General features: G+C 42.8%; 1 protein-coding gene across 2 annotated transcripts in view; it reads left to right on the forward strand.

Annotated features, from left to right (window-relative positions):
* Positions 1–21,396, forward strand: part of LOC119174019 (MFS-type transporter SLC18B1) — a 44,222-nt gene that overhangs the window by 14,182 nt on the left and 8,644 nt on the right. For both annotated transcript variants that reach the window (XM_075894830.1, XM_037424797.2), the window contains exons 6-12: positions 1,588–1,656; positions 4,181–4,271; positions 7,829–8,019; positions 11,862–11,960; positions 14,534–14,622; positions 15,235–15,330; positions 16,550–16,627. In XM_075894830.1, the coding sequence (XP_075750945.1) occupies positions 1,588–1,656; positions 4,181–4,271; positions 7,829–8,019; positions 11,862–11,960; positions 14,534–14,622; positions 15,235–15,330; positions 16,550–16,627 (713 nt within the window). The remainder of the gene's footprint in view (positions 1–1,587; positions 1,657–4,180; positions 4,272–7,828; positions 8,020–11,861; positions 11,961–14,533; positions 14,623–15,234; positions 15,331–16,549; positions 16,628–21,396) is intronic.

Genomic DNA, 21,396 nt, shown 5'->3' on the forward strand with positions numbered 1-21,396 from the left:
TGTGACCATGCTAGAGCAAGAAAATGGTTGGTCAGCTGACATCTTGAAGAAAAAAAAAAACTCGATATACTGCACGTGTACTCTCCAACAGCACAAAAGTTAAGATATCGCGCTGTCTAAGAGCTTAACTTCGCTATCAATTAGGGCTATAAAAGGCATGCTGTTCACCCCTCTTTTTATATCATATGCTTGCTGCGCACTGCCATAGCGCTCCTATCTTTCATGAAGCCAAAGTTCTACCGACACACAGATATCAAACCAGACGAGAAATTGTGAAAGCATATAATATGAAAAAGAGAAGTCAACGATGCCTACGAGTGCCATTTATAGCCCTACATGATAGCAAAGTTAGGTATCAGGGTTTTTTTTTTTCATTATTCAAGATATCAGCTGAGCTGCCGTTTTCTTGTTTAGAGTGGTAACATGGATGTGAAGGTTGAAGTGTACCTTTTTGGTTCATGCTTTCCAATAAATGTTGAGTTGTGAGTGAGCGCTGCGGTTTGCCCCTTCTTCTGTTGTGGCCGCGTAGTCATGCGCTGTGTTAAAATATGTTCAAGTCTAAGGAACGGTCGCGCAGCGCGAGCAGTCAGTTTTTTTTTTTTTCAATAAAAAAAATTGCCAGCAGATGCTGCCTGCGTCGGCGCTGCAACGTGAGAGAGGGGGTGGGGGCATAGGAGAGGAGAGAGGGGGAGGGGATGCACATGCGCAGTGGAGCACGGAAGCCCCTGGATTATGCTCTCATAAGATGCTTAGCATAAAAAAAATAATAATAAGGCTCTCTTCTCAAGTCGGACAAATGGAAGCAAGAGAATGTGGGCGAAGACGTGCCTGATCTAACGCATTTCTTTCTTCCTTCCTTCCTTTCTTTTATTTATTTCTCTAGCACTGAGAAATTCTCCCTTTTAACGTAAGTGTCGTATTCTATTAGCGGAAGCGGCCATCTCAACGCCATTTCCAGCTGAATCGGCATGGCGTCTTTCATGTCCTTTCTGGCGTGCGTCAGCCACGGCTGTGGCCTCAGCCCAACGAAAGGTCCATGATGCTGGTTAGGAGTTCAGTTTTCTCATCGCCAGAATTTTTGCGTGAACGCTGCAATATGAGGGGCGAAGCTTCTAAAGCCGTGGGTCTGACCCTCCTAGCTCGTACGTGACCGCCTACTTCGATGAGTCACTCAGCAGGTGCGGACGAACGAATAGACAGACTGACGGATGGACGAACGATTCACGGTTTACCAATAAAACCCTCCGAAGCTTCGCTCGACTCATCATTATTCACTCCATGGATATGCTGTGATTTTTTTTATGTTGATTTCTCGCGTTGTGTCCAGCCGACCACTTTTAGTGTGCCGAAGCGAAATATTTCAATGAAGCGCCCGGGCAAAGTGTATTGTCCCGGATGGGGGGGGGGGGGGGGAAGCCATAGAAAGAAATACTATTCAGTTTTACATATTATTTCTTTGGTGTGCGCCAGCTGGGGTAAGGGGTTCCTTGGTTTGGAGACACCAGCTTTACGGGTAAGTCAATACAAGCATTGCTTGAAGAGCTCAGAAGGTCAAGCCCATCATCAGGCAAATATTTGCGAACGCAGGGTGCTGAGCGAAGCCTCTCGGAATTAGGAATGATGCTGGGATCAGTTGGAGCCGGAGCCCTTGTAGACGTAAGTATTGCAGCGCTCTTGAATATCAGAAGCAATTAGTGATTAAGCGCAACGTAATTATTGCAATACCTTGACTATTATTCCTGGCAACCGCAGCAAACCCCTATATATGTGCTATATTTCACAATACATTGACAGAGAGTGGTGTTGGGCACTTTAAATTTACCTAAAAGAACATAAAGTGTTAAGCCCTGCCTGCTGCACCGAAGTATCGCAGGCTACAATACATTGACAGATAAATAAAGGTTTATTTATTTATATTTATTAGAATACCCTCAGGGCCCGTAGGGCATTACAGAGGGGGTGGGTACAACATATATAACACACAAGAAAAAAGACAAAATAAAGAAACAAGTATCAGAAACAAGGTTAAAGCGCGTACCTGAGAATCGGGAGCATAATCGTGCGAAAGTGCTGCACTTTTTAAAGGTTGGTATTCGCCACTCCAGAAAACACTTCGTGCGCTGGTAACAAAGGTTGAAAAACAAAGATGGCCGCGTTGAGTGGGATCAACGAGGCACTTTCGCTTGGCACTGTGCTGAAGCTTCTTGAATTGTCGTTGGATCGCGTTGCTTCGTCGAAGGCGAGAGGTAGCTGGCCACCTCATTCTCATGATTTCACTCGCCAAGCAGAGAAAATAGTAGCGCTGGGTGCGCAAACATCGCGCCCCTTCTGCGAACCGCATCAGATTTACTCCAAGTTGAAGAACCTGTCTAGCGAGACCGAGGTTGAAAAAGGCAACTGCTCATGTGTAGCGGGCCTCTCCGAAACGCGCTAGCACTTTTGCACTGCGTTGCTACACTGCTACAGGCAAGGCTTTAACAGTTTTCGAGGCAACTACGCTGCGACTCGTGCTGCCGATTGCATGTATCCTAATGAGTTCCGTTGTACCGTCAAAACCTGAATACCCATGCTTCCCTTGATTAAAGAACAGAGCTACGCCTGGGGCTGTGTATCTTGAGCTTAGGAAAATCGTAGTTTCGATTCTAATAGAAGTGCTCATTTCGTTCTTTCGCCTATTTATGTTATTAGGTTTCTAATTAATAAGGTCGTGTGCTTCCGAACACTCGCCTGTTCATGTTGGCAGCAGTTGATATTCGAAGCAGATATATGCACGCGTACTATGCACGCTACGAATGCACGGAGGTGATGTATATGTACAGGATATACACGCACGATACGCTCGCGCGCGCGTTTGTGTGCGTGTACATACACACATACGAAATAAAAAAAAACGTTCGTGGGGAAGTGTTGCGGCAGCTCAGTTTGAAAATGGGTATCACTACGACGTGAACAGAAAACAAGCTTATGCGAAAAATACAGTCAGACACTTAACGCAGCAAATTTACTAAAGCGCTTGCTCTTATAAACAACACTATACTATGTGCTTAGAAAGGCCCGAATGTTGATAGGAATGCACACACGCTAAATAAAGCTGTACTCACCGAGGAGAAATAAGCCTTCATGAGCGAATGAACTTGAACAAACAACAAACTACAAATTTGAACAAAAAAGTGTCTGTCACCTCCTTTCCAATGCGCAAGTTTCTGATTTGCGCCGTTTTCCGTCACGCATCGTCTGCATGCATTCTTCGGAAAGTGATAGAACGATATGACGCACTGCGGCACACTTTATTGGTTTTTGGACATCTATCTCTCTCTCTTTTTTTAATGGACTCGCGCGCGGGGCATGGCGAAAATAAAAGAACGAAGCAGCCGCTTCTGAACGCTCACAACGTGGTAACATAAGTTCTTTCAGAGTTCACCCTGTTAGCGCCGTTTGAAGGCGCGGCCGCTAGGTGGCAAGCGCTTAGTTGGAGACGCGAATAGCTGGATGACTCCATACAAGTTTTCGATGGTTTCATGAAAAGAACAGTTAGAAGCTTAGCGTCACCTCTATCTTCAGAGGTTTTCATTAACTTCTTGGTCTCTTTTTTTTAATTTTGTTATAATATAAGTGCTGAAGAATAAACAATTCATCCTAAGCGCTAAGGAATGAGGAATCGAAGAATACCTCGTTGTTGATGCATTTTGAGACACATTAAAAAGCAACCGCGAACGCCAATTAGAAACTTCTAGGACGAATAATGTTCTGTGCTATCGAAAATGTGATATATAGCATACACGCTTGAACACCGTGTCGAGGCAAGTATGGGTAAATGTTTCAGGTTTAATTTGTAACGACGAAAACCAGCCGACACCCATCCTTGATGGTTGGCTGTCATCCTTCTTCCGAACTGTATGTACAAACAGGTTCACGAGCGAACTTCTCTGCAGGTTTGACAAGCGTACGTTCCCGGACAAAGAACAGTTTTATATTCTTACTAACGCGAATAAATAAAACACCGTACCTTTATACTCACTGGTTACTCTGTATAGTTCAGCACGCAAAACATTGTGGAAAAAAATATTAGTGCACTCTTTGTTTAAGGCGTTCTACTTTGCCGTCAGAGATAAGTCAACAAAAGCTCCTTCGCAATTGCCAAATAACCACGTCATATTTCCTGGGCGCTTTCGTACCACAGGTGTCGGGAGACTCGGTGCCTTACTACGTCTTCAGTGGCGCATTGCTGGCCGTCACGCTTCTTGTCGTCAGGAGCCGTCACGAAACAAGAGGTATGCGATTTCTTTCAATGAGTAGCATTATTTGGTGAGTACACCCGAAAGTACCATCCGTCGTCCATCCACCCTATCTTCACCGCCACCTCCCCAACGTCATGAGAACATAAAATGCAGGCCTATGCACTTTGAGCTTTGCTTTATAATCTATACAAGGTACAGATAGGAAGAGTGCTGACAGAAATCTACATATCGGCTTGACTAGGTCCGTGTCCCTTCTGACAACAGACAGCAGACGTGCAAAAGGAAAAATACAATGCATGAACAGGTTCATGCACAAAAAAAAAACATGTGCCTTTAATGGCAAGGGCAATAATAATTTAAAAGGGCCCTAAAGCACTTTTTTAACATGCTCAAAAATCGCTGATGATTGGTAGGGGGGGCTAACACGCGAGCTAATTATTGTACACAGCACGTGGCCTAAAATTCACAATAAACTATCAAAATCCTCTAAAATTGCTTTCTTTTCTCTCTACAAATGACTGAAGACGCTCAAAAATCACTCGTAGAAGGCCAATTATCAGAGATTGGCTGATTTGAACTCGGCGCGTTTGGTCGTAATAGGCATCGCGGTGGGAAGCCCGACTTGTCCACGCGTACGCGCTCGATCACACTGAAAAAGTAGCGTATTCGAATAAAAAAAAAACAGTGCTCAAGGTCATGAGGCGCACGTGACGTCTTTTATTTGCCCCTGCCGTTCCTCCCTGCTTAGCGTCCAGTGCTTTCGTCCGGATGAGATAAAAGAAAATGCGATTGCAGCTTGCGACAAATCATAACTCCACTCGTACTGGACAGATACTTCAAAACTTTTGTGTCATTCAATTCGTGAGGCAATAAGCTTTTTTAGTAAATCCATTCTATGGCTGGATTAAAAAGTGTTTCAGGGTCGTTTTAAGCGAAACCTAACGTGTAACATGCAGCTTTCAGGAAATATAACCAGTGAAACGTTTCTCGTAAAAGCACTTTTATTTTAAACATCCCCATTATGAAGATAAAAAGTTTGAAACCCATTCACAAGCATTTCCGAATTAAAATACATGCTCATCAGAAACACAAGTAAAGCGCATAAGAGAATGAATGACTAAATGATACACACACACATTTTTAAAGAGAGTAAATATGACAATAATTAAAAAGAAAGGCATGACGCAACATTTTATTTCCATAACTTGGTCTGGAATAGTGAGTAATGTACCAGGTTTCTCTGTGATGTGTAGGATAGGGTAAGGTAAAATGAGACAAAACTTTGAAAACATCGAATATTCAATTTTATTCCATTTGTTATGATTAAACATCAATGCAGAAACTTTCCCTTGTTTATAAGTATACGGTGAACTAGAGTATTCTAGTTCGATATATTTATTATAAAGTATGTTCTGCGTAAATATTACTATGTTGCCATAGTTCGAAAGTTTATTATAAAAAGTAATAAAAGGATGCCCCAGGTGTCTCATTTCGCCCCACCTGTGGGGCAAAACGAGACAGCAGGAAAAAATTCACGTTTTCAGTTGTTCCCATGTAAGCACTTGAAATTCACCCCATGGGTCCTCAAGCTGTCCTCATAAACCCATTTCTTGCACTCCGCACCATTGAATTCAGACAAACCCAGCTCTCCATTTCTCCGAACTCCTTGCTGATCGAACACCGTCAGTCTTCCTATATGCTAGAGCTGTATCTTCTAAACGCTTGCACTTAATCGAATTATTTACCGAATTAAATATTATGTTCCAGAACTGCAGAACTGGGCGGGAATTTTGTGGTTTTCAACTTCGTGAGCTGAGCTTTGCGAGGCGATGATTTTCCAATTTTTTATCACTTGTTATTTTTTAAAATTTGGTACGAAAAAAAAATCTCGATGAAACCCGATTCGTAAACGTGTTTGTAAGCGGCTAGAGTCGGAGATTAGTTCCAATTTTTCATGCGCCTCTTGGAAGGCGTAACAACCCCGATGCAGCGCGAATAAGTGATTCCTGTCCTTATCAGCAATCAGAGCTCTTTAATGTCGTTTTCCTGCCAGGAAGCTCTATATCATATTCTCTTGCACTTACAAACAAATAATTGAAATATATATTGAGTGTAAGTAACTAGTTCACTTAATAAGACATTCTTTATGAGAACTTGATACCCTTTTGTCACATTTTGCTCCTCTGGTACGCTCGAATTAAAAAAAAATCAACTTAGGTCCCGGGCACCAAATGAACTAAACTTCCGGTGGTAAGTTGCTAGAAGTAAAAAGCAGCAAAATAAATACTTACCACGCTGTACTGACGCCGGAGTAGCTTCATGCATGGATCCAAAAGTGTGATTGAGCAAAATTTCACCCCTTTTTCGCGGGTCACCAACACACCGACATTAGCCACGTAAATTTTCCCACACGAACGATGTGATCAAGCATGAACTTTTACACTCGGAAAGGTATACACGTAGAAGAACTTATCACTTGAAAAGAGAAATTAAAAAAAGTACTTTTTGCATTACCTATAGAAGACGCCAAAATCAAAATGCACGTTTTACCCCGTGTCTCATATTACCTACACATTACCCTACTGAAAGTGCTTGAATGTAATGCTAGCATTGGCAGGTGTTCTAGAAAACCCATGCTATTTTTAGGGGTTAAGTCTATTCACGTTTGCAGTGTTCGTCATAGGGAGATGCGTGGATGTGAATTAAAAAAAGGTTTACAGCAGACAAACACAATCATAACTCTGAAGAAACAATCTAAAATACCTTCAAGCACAAACCCTTTATACCATAGTCGGCGACTTGGATCGTAGACCTTATGGCCATTTATGTCACTTCATGTCATGCAATGTTCATTACATAGAGCTACGCTCAGGCAACGTATGTTATTCATATGATACCAAGAGCTGCGCTCACTCGCCAAGATTGACTTCGTCTCTCTTTTTCTGTTAAAATACATTCTAGCACAATATACCCTTTTCAGAATTGTAAAGTTAGCTTCCTTGTTTTGCAGTTTGAACAACTAAAGCCGGCTTGTCATTCAGTGCAGCCTGTTAAAGCACGAATTTGCTTTCGTAATGACGTAGCCCGTTAAGTAGGACCGCATCTCCGCTTGAAGCACAACAGGTGCTGCCATTGCTTGTTTAAATATGCAGTGCAGAGAAGCGTACTTGCGAATGATGAAAAGGCTCCAATTCTGTATTGGCATAATATCTACCTGGGCGAAAATGGGATCAGTATGTGCATCGAGTGCAGCACTTGAAATCGTATGTCCATGAAATACAGGACAGATCCACGGCCAGGTATAGATAAATTACAAACACACAATTTAAGCGCTTCGAACGCGCTTGACAGCAGCTGCCAGCATTGACGCGATAACCAAGCATAAGCGTGTGTCATAATTTGCATAATGGTCAATATAGTGGAATCAAATACCTCCAAGAGAAAACACGAATGATATGAGTATGTCTTCAGTGACGCCGCATGAGTCTTTGGGGCAAGGGGCGAGGTATGGGGAGGTTCGCTTTGATCTATAACTCGCTGTATCACTGTTCAACTGTATTTTCAAATACTTGACCACTATGTTCCCTCAGACAGCAGCAATACTCAATTGTCGATAAGCGATGCTGACGGGAACCCCGATCCGAACGAACAAAATCCAGCCCGAAAGACCCTCTGGGCTCTACTGCTGAACCCTTGCTTCATGGTGGACGTCTTCAGTCGAGCCCTGTGTTGGGTTACTGCGGCTTTCAATTATGCCACTCTCGAGCCACACATAGCACAGGTGAGTACACATTTCGTTTCATGAAAGTCACTGCACGCGTGTTGCGGCTCATATCAGCGCTTCAATATTATAAGCTATAATGTATAGCGCTGATGTTGTTCTTGTGTTGCTCTTGGTGTAGTTCTTAACTCTGCGCTTAATATAGCTCCACTACTGTGAAACCTGCAGCAAATGCGCACCAATTCCCTTGGCAATCGCGCGTTTGTTTCCTCGAGCGATGGGTGTATCAGCCGGATGCTTAATAAGCATTTTTCACAAGTTTAGGTTAGTTACTACAATTAAAATTTACTCTTTTCTGTAGGTTATTATACTATTTCAGACTTGTTCATTTATTCTGAACTTGTTTTGAGCTTGTATTGACCACTGCGACTATGCGGCATGAGACATTGCATGGGTTGGCGGGCAGAAAGCCGGGTCCTTAAAGTGCTACGCACTGAAAAGGTTGTATGGGTGTTAGAAATTGCGGCCTTTATCTACACTAACACGACTCATAAATGTTTTATACCATGCGATGAAAATACAGGGTATTTGAAGGAATGAGTTCGAAATCTTCAAAAATAAAAGAAATATATTTTCACACTGCCTTCATAACTACTTCTTTAGTGGCGGCAGGCATCTTAATATGAGCACAGACGTCAATGATGACTGTAATCAAAAACACATGTTAATTATCTTTTTAATCAGTGCACACAGGCAGTAGGGAAAATGAGAAAATTGCTTCCCTTTCTGCGAAAAGTCCTTTGCCACTTTCACGTTTCGCAAAAGTAGCTGCTGAAAATATGAGCGTATAATAAAATCCGATCAATTTCGCCGACGAAACCAAAACCGAAATTCAGAAGACCGGGAATAACACGCTTTTCTGAGACGTGTAGAATGAACTAACATCGTTTTACCAATCGTAATAAATAATAATAACTGTTGAGGTTTGACGCCCCAAAACTACCATGTGATTATGCGAGACGCCGTAGTGGAAAGTTCCGAAACTTTCGACCACCTGGGCTCCTAAACGTACAGGTACACGGGCTTCGAGCATTTTCGCCTCTATCAAGAATGCTGCCGCTGCGGCCGGAATTCACCCAAGACCTGCGGGTCGAGCACCGTAATCTTTGTGGGACATTTCCGATGGAGGCAGCAATGTTGTAGGCCCGTGTACTCAGATTTGTGTGCACGTTAAAGAACCCCAGGTGCTCAAAATTTCCGGAGCCCTCCACTACGGCGTCTCTCATAATCAAATGGTGGTTTTGGGACGTTAAACCACACAAATCAATTAATCTTTGTGGGAATCACTGATTGACTTCGCTTCGTGGTTGTACGACTTTCGATTGGAGCACGTAACTTGGCAGTTAACAAGTGCACAAGAACAAACGCCGCTGCAATCCCCGTCGTGTGGTGTTATTCTGGTCGACTGTCAGTTGCACGCATCAAAGCTTCGGTTCCAACGGCAAGTTTGGTTTAATTTCATTGCGGCACAGTAATTACCATATGCATATTTTTCAAGAGCTCGAGGCGGCAGCGACATCTTTGCAGGAAGAACAAAAGTTCTCCCATTTGACCCGACTGCCTGTACCTACTAATTATTTATTTAAAAATACCGCAATTATTGCTCTGCCTATGTCCCGCATCACAGAAAAAAAGTTCATATCATAAGAGCGAACAAATATTCAGTTTCTTTTTTTTTTCTGGTGACTTTCGGACATATTTATTGAAACGACTTGTATATGAGAGTTAGTATACGTCGCCATTATATACTATACTCAGCCTGTAGGGGTTCTTAAATACTACAATTCATGTGTCGACGGCTTAGCAAACATCACCACCACAATTGGTCATCGCTTGTTACATACTGCCATTTAAAGTCTATGGAGAATTTTGATAAAACACAATTGTTCATGATCATGTAAGAAATGACAGTTTAGTGAAAGTAGTAGGGTAAAAGCATCTGGCTACAAAACATATATTATTCGTCTACTCAACGGTGCAACTTGTGCTACATCAATGAAGGGTCTCAATTTCGCGATACCTCGCCTTAAAGGAGATTTTCTTATATATATATATATATATATATATATATATATATATATATATATATATATATATATATATATATATATATATATATATATATATATATATTAGAGAAGCGGAAACGTGTGGTAGTTTTAAGTATCAGCTTCATCGGTAATAGGCTACTCGGCAACGCTGTGGTTCTGTTCTCGGTAGGGTGGATTTCGATAGGGTGGAAAACACTTCACTTTTGCTTAGGTGCTCGTTTAAAGAATTCGATTTCGTCAAGAATATTGAGTAGTTTCTCTCATGATTCGTGAAACCCAGTCGCATCATTTTCTTTAAAGGGGCGATAAAGGCAAATCAATATTCATTGCTGAAAAAGCGGTCCAAAAACCTCGTAGTGCTACTTCTTTGTCAAAGAAGTGCTTATTTTGAAATAAAATCATGGTTCAGTGGTCCGCATCGCGTTAGCACGCTTTAAATTACCAGCCTCAAGTGGAAATGTTTACGCCACTGTAGCTGCGTAAACGTTGCCCGGAATTACTGCGTGGCCACCGACACTACCAGCAGCAACAACCGCGATTGAACAAGTTCTTGCCATAATCTACAAGATGACAGGCATGCTTGGTTCAGCTGGGCCCCACTATAGGACACGACCTGTCCACTTTATAAAGGCGATAATGGAACTTTTGAACCACTCGCACCATTCGTCCGGAGGATCTTTTCACCACGAATTGAATAGAAACGAACAAGCATAATTTTATTACGTCTTGGTTGCGCGGTAGGTTCTTTATTTAATGCAGCTAGTTCCATTATAGTGATTAATTCTAGTGGGCAACTCTGACGTCATAGGGATGATTTTGCAAATGTCCTACTGTGGTGCATGTGTACTCGTGCATTTACCTTAATTTCTCAATCAGCAGGGCACTGCAGTTCATAATATTCTCATTTCAGACATTGTCATACACTGAGTTTTCACTCTGTCAAATTGTTATTAGATGCGGAGCATCTTATACTCGCGCCTTGTAGTGTGCCGTCCGCGTCGTCCGCGCCGTCCACACCGCTTCTCGAACATTCGACAGCTGACGCGCGCGCATGCGCCGTCGCCCACTCTTCCACCATCTGTGCATCCCTTCCTCCTCTACACACCGCGCGCGCTTCACTCCTCCACCATCTGTGCACCCTTCCTCCTCTACACACCGCGTTCGACATCTACAATTCTCCTGATTCTCCAGTGGACGCGCATGTGGCGTCGCGGTTCGAGAACATTCAACAGCTGACAGTGCATGCGCCGTCGTGCTGTATATATACTCAAGGTCGGCGCTCGCTCACTCAGTGGCCGCTCGTCGGTTGGTTTGTACGGCGCGTCGACGTCCAAGGGCGCGGTGAAATGAATTCCAACGAATCCACAAACACAATGATCGACGTCCCTTCGACCAGCGCCGCCCTTTCGCATACGTGTGTACGTGTTCACTCATTTAACACCCCCTCCTACAACCACGTTAACCAATTTAGCCATCGACCCAAGTAAGTCGCAATTTAACACCCCATTTCACAACCACGTTAACCAATTTAGCCATCGACCCAAGTAAGTCGCACTTTAACACCCCGTTAACCAATTATATGGTCCGCATCCTCCTCAGTGTTCCCCCGAGGGAAGCTGCGGGCAGTTTTTTACCCTAGGGTTCATTTAATTAAGAGTGACATATCTATTTATTGTACTATTCGCAAATGTCAATATAGTTACTTCGTGAGTCACGCCTGTATTTACACAAAGGAACTTCAATAAAACCCCACAGTATGTGCTGCCTCTGTTTGTTTGCCCTGTATTTCAGTTGCAGGAATCGAATGCGTCGATCGGTGTCGCTTTCATGGTGAACTACTTCGCTTCCGTCATCGCATACGCTACCATGTGCTCCTCATATTCACGGAAGGCAAGTACGCTTCTGTGTGCGCGGCATTCGTTGATGTTATTTAATTATGTCACATTCCATGGCTCCTCTCACAAGATATATGACAAACCAAATTTTCATGCCACAGCCATAATTATGACAACAGATAAAGCGATTTTGGGTTTGTACCCGTCCTTCAAAGCCCAGCAGCTTTTTGTCCACACGTCCTTACTCTGTTTCCACTCGGCACTTCAGCAGCGCAGTCAGCGAAAACCAGCACATTAAGTTGTGAATGCATACACGTCTCCAGAAACACTGAAACTATTTATTTCGCATAGCTAAAAACAGCTAACACAAACAACAAAAATTGGCGGATTCTTTCCACTCATATAAAATGGGTGGAAAGGTTTTAATATTTTATGTGACATGCTCGTTTGGTTGACGTTTGTCTTTTTTTTTCTGACTCTGATTTCATTGATTTTTATTATGCTACCGTATTTACTTTTCTAACTGGCTGTACTGTCATTTCCGGTTCATGCATTATTGCTAGTGCTAGTCTTTTACGTGGAAGTACTTTTACAAGTGATTATTAGTGCATCTTAAGGCTTTGTAAATGAAGAATAATGATTGCAATTGCATGCAAGTCTATCTCCATGATCACATTTAGTTCGTCTAACAAAGACATCAGTAACGTTCAAACCTTTGTTGCGTACACGCATAGTCTTTGTTGTTGACTAAACTAAATGTTCCCCCTTCCCTTACAAGCCTTTATTAACCGTCATGTAAAATAAAAAGTACAAAATAAACTCTACAGCACCTATAGTTCTCGCCATAAGAAAGGACTTGACTGTGACTAATCGTTCTCATTAGCAATGTAACTCATCGTTTGTGTAAATAAGCCAGGTGAGAAGTTCCTTGCCAAAATCATGATCAAAAGATTAGTTTTAAGCACAAAATTTCCATATTGTGAATTTTCTTGATGGAATTATGCAACACACTTCTGCATGATGAGGCCCAAACGATCTAACATTGGCATGCGGCAGACTCGCAGGCTTCCATTTTGTTTAGGCCTGCAACGCCTGAAAGGCCTCCAAGTGGTACATATCAAATTTATTTGCAGGCCGGTCGACCCATGCGGGGTCGCACGTGTAGTGATGTTTGAGTCTGACTGACGCACTCATTGAGCAGACACGAAAATTACATTAGGAACAAACAAGCATTTAATAAAAACAAGAGCAAGGCAAGAGCTTACAGAAGTAACTAAGAGGAGAAAAAAATATGGGACGAAAACAACTGCTACAAACCGAACAATGCTCTAAAAGAATAAATACAACAGGTACAAGCGTACAACGCTGTACGTTAATAATATACCATGATGTAAACCAAGGAGATTCGAAGAACAATTGCAAAAAGATCATGCGCATGCTCCTGAGTTGCAACGTGTGACGCAGCGCATACTAAGACAATAATTCAAAGATGGGGGGGGGGGGGGTAATAAAATAACGGTTAGAAAAAATCGCTATAAAAAAGTTCTATATGCATCAGTCCAGCCCAAGGCTTATGTAAGGTAGTTAACGGGGTGCCGCTGAAGGTCTCGCCAGCTTTGTACACGACGAGGGTACCCAGTGTTGTAGCCGTTTTAATACGTTTTGCGGAACATTCCATGCTCGCTGAGACTCGCGACACCGACAACCGCGCTTCTCGCTCATTGAACGTCAACTGCCGAAGTAGCTAAATTCTCTTCGGGGTGTATGCATCTCCCTTTCCTCAAACACATACGTGCCCCGTTCCTGTATACAGTTGCAGGGAAGACGCGCCGGCGCCGTTGCCGAAAGGTTAGTGCCCGGAAGTCTCTTCACAATACAAAAGCCTCCTCCCCTCGACAAAGGGGCGCGCTGGCAAGGATTCCAGAAGTTTGTGGCACTCTGATTTGGACCTGATAACCTGTCTGAGATTAGACCAAGAAAAGCATTTTGTGGCCCATACATGTGGAAACAACGATGTGATTATGAGGCGCATCATAGTAAGAGATTATGGATTATTTCGAGAAATTCTGTAACGCCCTTTAAATTAAACCACACATGTATTTTTGCACTTTTATAACACCTGAATGCGCCAACTTCTGCCAGGAATCAATACTGCGTCCTTGTGCTTGGCAAAACGTGCTTGAGCATACAAACTATCCTGGATGGTCAGAAAAAAAATTCGGAAATCGAAACTTTCGTCACGCCTACATTAAAAAGCTATAGCTGGAAATTAAGTGACTGCCGAAATAAGAACAGCGAGTTTTGTACTGGTCGGTGGCAGCAAAAAAAAAAAAAAGTGATTACGTGTCTCAGTTTTAGAAACAGCCGAGTACAGCTGTTCTTTGGGTTTGCGGTTATTTTTGACCTGGCAGCTTTCTCTAGTATCATTTTGGAAGCAGTGTCTGTTAATATGACACACAGGGCAATGTTTTGCCTGTTCGATGTGGTGCATGTTTGATAGAGTTTTTCGATTTATTTGATAACGTGGCCGGTAAGTTTTTTTCGCTAGTTCATTATGTTGACAAGGCTTGTTACAGGCGCAACAAAAATATGTCTGATGAAACTGACTTTTAAATTTTTTCATTTCAGTTTGAAAATTTCTTGATTTTCGTTGGGTCTGTACTCATGGCAACCTCTTATCTCATTATCGGACCAGCACCCTTCATACCAGTGGAAACGTAAGCAAGCAAGCTTGAACCGATTGTATCTCCGTATCTTTCTTACTAATGATTATTTAGTTAATTTTCAACTAGTAAACAATTCATTAATAGAAATTAACAGACGTGATGTTTGTTATGCTTGCTTCTAAAGAATTCTAGCACGTGAAGGCAATTTTCGTTTGATATGTGATTGTCACGGAACATATTCAGAAGTTGTGACCGCTGATGTGGAAGAAAACAAGTTTAAAATACGCGATGACGCTTCCAAATCAGTGATAACTTGTTGTACTGACTCTCTTCCTCCCCCGTCCCTTATTTTATTCATTTGAGCGTGGAATAAAAAAAAACTTGGGGGTTCTCAATATTATGCAGATTTTTACAAAGCAATTGCGAACGCCAACATGAAAACAGCTTTACTAAGATACCTTGTGCAATTCATGAGTGGTTTCAGACGATGCAAAAAAGAAAAAAGAACACACAAAAATGTGTGACCTTGTTTGTTTCGGCAATAAGAAAGTTTCAATCATATTCGGTGAAAACAGATATCAGCGTTAGCTATGTAACCATAAAAAATGAAAATCAGAAACGTTCTTTTTCTTTCCTTTCCCGACCTTCTCCGCTGTTTCACAGGAGCTTCGCTCTCATATGCGTGTCACAAGCTCTGCGAGGATTTGGCGCTGGCTTCATCATCATCTGCGCCTACAGCAATGCCATGCGTGTCGCTGTGTAAGTACAAATGCACGCAGTGCAGTTGGCAGTGTAGTCTTTCCCTGTGCTCCCTCACCATCGCATTGACGTGGCAGAGAAAACGACACCTGACAATGTTTATATGTTGATACTTCTTCCTTGCGTTTTACCCATGAAATACTGGAGCTCTGGGCATAAAAAGGGCATACTAAGTCTGAATGCTAGCTAAGAAAAAACACCGCGATAACAAGCCTAAGTCAAGTGTACAAAATGCTAACAAAGTAATCCCCTTTCCAACAAATCGGAGCATATCCACGCACTGAATGATGATAGGTAGGACGAAGCCTCCAACCATCTATGCGTCCGTACAAGCGCACGGACGGACAGAGGCACGGACGGACAGACGTACGGACAAAAAGTACGGACACATGGACGAACGGACGGAAGCACGAACAGATGCGCGGACGGACGAACGGGCGAACGGACGAATGGATGGACACATGGACGAACGCTTCGCCCCACTCATCATATTGCACTACGTAAATATGCTGTGAAAACCACCAACGCCATCTAGTTGCAATATTCCCAAAGAAATATGCACACAATGCCATCTATTGCGCAACTCATGAACTACCGATGGCTACATGCTACTACTACTACTACTACTGCTACTACTACTACTACTACTACTACTACTACTACTACCACCACTACATAGGATGGAACGATCCACGGCCTACGGAGCTTCGCCCCTAAAAAATCACAGCATATCGACGGAGTGCATGATGATGAGTAGGGCGAAAAGTGCATCCATACGCTCGTTCTTGCGTCCGTCTGTACGTCCATACATTCGTCCATGCGTCCGTTCGTCCATGCGTCCATCCGCGTGTCAGTCCCAGTGTTCGTCCGTGCGTCCAACCGTGCATCCGCCCATCCATGCGTCCGTCCATCCTTCCGTCCATGTGTCTGTCCATCCGTCCGTCCATCTAGTGAACACTCCAAGTACCCTGTTGTTATCGAAGCAGCAATTGTTTTTTGTAAAAAAGCGGTATTAAAAATATATGCGATGCATTCACAGACACCACAGCACTGTCTTTGGGGTTCTCGAAACCAGTGTTTTTTTTTGTTTTGACAAACGAGCTTAAGATAATTGAAATTAATGTCAGTGCTCCTATGATGCATTACCAAGTGTGTGGTGAGCTTCCACCTCCAACTGCAGCACAGAATGCAACACTGTACTGATTCATTTTTATTTCAGCGAGGATGACAAACATCCCGATGACGTCCGAACAAGGAGCTTCGTCTGCAGCACGTTTTCGTTCTTCGCCAGCATCATGTGCGTAACAACGCATTCAATCGTTTCAACATTTTACGTGACAGTACAATGTGCGTAGAATCGTACTGAATATTAACATTACAAAGATGTATGGTGCTCTATGACCGGACTGGAGAAGCACGAGAGCGTGAATCAACGCCTGAGAGAATTTTCTATTCACCCAGGAATATGTACTTGAATACAAAGTGTTCAACCATGCCTGTTATGCGCCTTGATAATCACGCGCACAGTTTATGATTACCCACGACCACCATGTATATGAAAAGATGGATTACCATAAAATGAGCGTCAGAAAAGAGCGATCCTCTAACGCACATGGAACACTGGTATAAAAAATCCGGGGTGCTTTTAGTTTAAGAGTTGAACGCGACAGCGACATCCACACGCACACACTCGCATATAAGCGGCAAGCGAGAACTCGTCGAAAAAATAATAATAATTACGAGTAACCATTTCTTTCTATTTAAAAGCCTGCCTGATGTGTGTATTAGTTTGTCCAGTTGTTCTGATTTGTGGAAGAGGGAAAAGAGGAGAAGCATGGTGAAGGTGGTAGAGGAAAAATAGAAAACTCCCCCTATGTTTTTTTTTTGTTTTTTAATGAAAACTATAACTGGATGAACTCTCTTAGCACTATACAATACCATGTGACAGCCTATCAGCTCTCGAATTCACATTACTCGTAGCTCGTCTGGCCTTTTCCTAACTGTTTGAAAATCCATATTTCTATTTTAAAAAAAAGACGGCTAGGTTTTGAACGTCTTACCTTAAGAGCTTAGGCCGGCTTACCTACTTCTCCCGCGTTTTCTTCTTTCCTAACTCCTTCCTGTCTCGCTCAATTTTGACATCGTTGGCTTCAAAGTGTCCGCAATGTCGGGTGGCAGCACGCCTACTTGGACGTTTCCTGTCAACTGACGAGTTGCGCGCTCCTATTTTGCGAACTAATCGGCTACTTCTATGTGATTGTTACGTTGACCGTATACGTCGAGCACGGACGGTTGGAGTGCATGAAAAGTAAACGCGAAAAGTTTGTAACTGCTAAAGAATAGACTGGCTGTGCCTTTCAGGCCATGTCCTATATTCTTGGCGTTTTGGAGTAGTAATTAAAACTATGGTAAAAAGACACTGTAGTGGTCCTCAGTCAGGAGTCAGATACGTGCTAGTAATTACATCTACAGTTAGCCTAAGAAAGTATAATAGCGAATGAAAGGGTAAGGAGCGAATTATTTTTGATTTTACAGAGCGGCAAAATGTAAGAAACTTCATACGAAAGTAATGACATGTCTGCATCACTCACCGCATAGCGTCAGCTTGAATTGATACGACCAGACGACTCTCAGCACCACACAAGGATAAGTGCACGCGATAAGTTCAAGAAAGTGCAACAGAACCCCCTGGACACAGCGCAGTAGCCTCACATGCAATGGCCATTTTAGGTTCGAATTCAGATGCCAAACCGTTCCCGATTGTATACTGACTTAAACTCGTAATAAAAAAACGTTAAAAAAAAGGTCTGCGATGCGGCCTCACTGGCGACCACTTGCCGGTAATGCACTTTTTTCGCCAGAGCAGGATTGGCCACCTTGTGCAGTACGTGGCCCCTAGCTCCCTTATGAAAGTACATATTAACCCTTTGCCCTAATTCCCCAGCGGCTGCAAGGCAACTGTCCAAGGCGGTGGTAAGACCTGCGCCACAGCGGAAAATGCTAAGACTCTCTAGGTCCGCACAGGTTACCAATAGAATGTGAACTTGGCTACGTTCAACGCTAGAACGTTATCTAGTGAGGCAAATCCGGCTGTACTATTCGACGACTTACATGATGTTAAATGGAATGCAAATTTCATGCAATTGGGCTCAGTGAAGTTAGGAGGACAAGTGAAGCTCATACAGTGCTGAAGAACCGACACGTCCTACGCTATAGATTGGTTAGCAGAAAAAAACTAGGGGTGGGGCTTCTTATACACAAGAATATCGCTAGCAAAGTATAGGAATAAACACTATAGAATTAGTGAAAATTGCCAGCATCATAACTAAGTTTAACAAAAGCTACAAAATGAAGGTGGTACAGGCTTATGCGTCTCCATCAAGCAATGATGACCATTTGGTTGAACCGTGCTATGAAGACGTATAGAGTCCGACTTTTCTAATGTAAAGTCACAGTATGCCATTCTGATAGTCAGCTTTAATGCAAAAGTAAACAAGAAACAGGCCGGAGATCATGCCATGGGAAAATATGGCATCGGCTCTATAAATACCAGAGGGGAGTTATTAGTAGAGTTCGCAGAACGTAAGAGTTTGCGGATCCTGAATACCTTCTTCAAGAAACGGGCGTACCGTAAGTAGATGTGGCGATGTCCTAATGGAGAAACTAACAATGAAATAGACTTCATCCTGTGTGCGCACTGAGGCATTGTACAGAATGTAAAAGTAGTTGGCAAAATCCGATGCAGTGACTATAGTATGGTAAGAGCTCGCATTACCCTAGATTTAATGAAAAACAAAGACAAAAACTGATACGCAAGAAGCCATTTATAACTAGCGGTGAGAGGTGAAATACGGGGTTTCAGAGTTTCGCTTCAGAATAGATTCGAGGCGTCAAACAAGGTAACCGACGTTAGCATTGACACAACGAACGATAAACTTACTACCATCATCAAAGAGTTTGCAATGGAAGTCGGAGGTACAATCACTACACAGGACGCTGGTAAACTATCTCAGGAGACGAAAAATCTCATTAAGAGACGACAAACTATGAAAGCCTCCGATGCCACTGACAAAACAGGGCTAGTGGAGCTTTCGAAGTTAATCAATAGGAGCAAGGTATATAGCCGTCATTACAAGGTATAACATGGAGAGAATTGAGCAAGTCCTAAAAAGCGGCAGAAGCCTAAAAGCTGCAAAGGCAAACTTTTGCATAGGCAAAAATTAGATGTATGCATTAAGGAACATCGAAGGTAATGTCATAACCAATATGAATAGGATAGTCGACGTGGTAGAGGAGTTCTACAGAGAGCTAAACAGAAGCTGAAACAACCAGGATCATGTATACGGAGTAATAATAGCCCAGAAAAATTCGACATCCTACCAGTAACGACAGGGTAAGTGAACAAAGCCCTAGAAGGAATGCAAAGAAGCAAAGCCACTGGTGATGATAAGGTAACAAACGATCTCCTGAAAGATGGCGGAGAAATTGTCTTAGAAAAACTGGCCACCTTATACGAAGTGTATTTTGACGGTGAGGGTACCAGAATTGCGAATATCATTATGGAAGAATGCGAACGTCATTTTATACCATTAGGAAGGAAACGTCAAGGACTCAAAAAATTACAGGCCGCTAGGCTTACTGCCCGTTCTCTACAAGCTATTTACAAAAATAATAGCTAATATAATTAAGGCGACATTAGAGTTCAACCAACCAAAGGACCAAGCAGGATTTTGTATGGGCTACTCCACAATATACCATGTTCATCTCGTAATCACGTAATAGAGAAATGCGCGGAATACAACCAACACCTATACATAGCTTTCATATATTACGAAAAGGCATTTGACTCAGTCGATAATCAGCAGTAATGCATGCACTGTGGAATCAGGGCATCAACTAGCACTACATAAACATCCACAGCCACCATAGTTTTTCATAAGGAAAGCCACAAAATACCATTAGAGGAGGGTGTAAGGCAGAGACTCACGATCGCTCCTTTTCTATTCACTGCGTGTTTACAAAAGATTTTCAGGGCCCTAGATTGGAAAACGTTAAGGATAAGAGTTAATGGAGAGCATCTCAGTAACCTGTGATTCGCTGATGACATTGTTTTGATCAGTTACTTAGGGGAGTAATTACAGCTCATGACTACTGAAGTGGACACGAAAAGCAGAGGAGTAGGTCTGAAAATTAATATACACAAAATTGAAGTAATGTGCCACAGTCTCGGCAGAAAACAGCACTTTGCGATAGGTGGAAAGAGGTTGGAAGTTGTAAAGGAATATGCCTACTTAGGACAGGTAGTAACCGCAGAGCCGAACAATGAGAGCGAAATAACTAGAAGATAGAGGATGGGGTGGATCACGTTCAGCAAGCATGCATTCTCAAATCATGAATGGTAATCTGCCACTAACCCTCAAGAGGAAGGTATACAACAGCTGTATCTTGCCGGTACTTACCAACAGAGCAGGAACCTGGAGGCTTAAAAGGAGGGTTCAGCTTACATTTATAGAAACGAGCAATGGATAGGAAAACAATAGGTGTTACCTTAATGGTCGAAAAGCGAGCATAGTGGTTCAGGAAACGAATCGGGGTTAAGTATATCATAAATGAAATCAAAAAGAAATTGGCATGGGCCGGGCACGTAGCATGTAGGCGGAATAACCGCTGGTCATTAAGGGTGACTGACTATTTTTCAGAAAAGGCAAACGCACGAAGGGCAGACAGAAAGTTAGGTGGGCCGATGAGGTTGAAAATTTCGCAGGTATAACAGGGCAACAGAAAGCACGAGACTAAGTCGATTGGCGAATCATGGGAGAGGCATTTACCCTGCAATGGGCGTAGTCAGGCTGATGATAACCGAATGAACTGAGCATTGGAATTTGAAATGCGTGGAGATATGAAAACAGTGATAAAAAGTCAGCCAGCTCCGCTTTGCGGACACTGATGAACCAGCGAAGCTGCTGGTGTGCGATGGAGTTGAAATCAATAGGCTAAATTAAGTGAAAACGAAGTGGGCGAATAAAGAGGGCGAACTGGTGGGAGCAGTGGTGGCCGCACTGGTGA

Source organism: Rhipicephalus microplus, chromosome 5 (genome assembly GCF_043290135.1).
Source record: "Rhipicephalus microplus isolate Deutch F79 chromosome 5, USDA_Rmic, whole genome shotgun sequence".
NCBI lineage: Eukaryota > Metazoa > Arthropoda > Arachnida > Ixodida > Ixodidae > Rhipicephalus > Rhipicephalus microplus.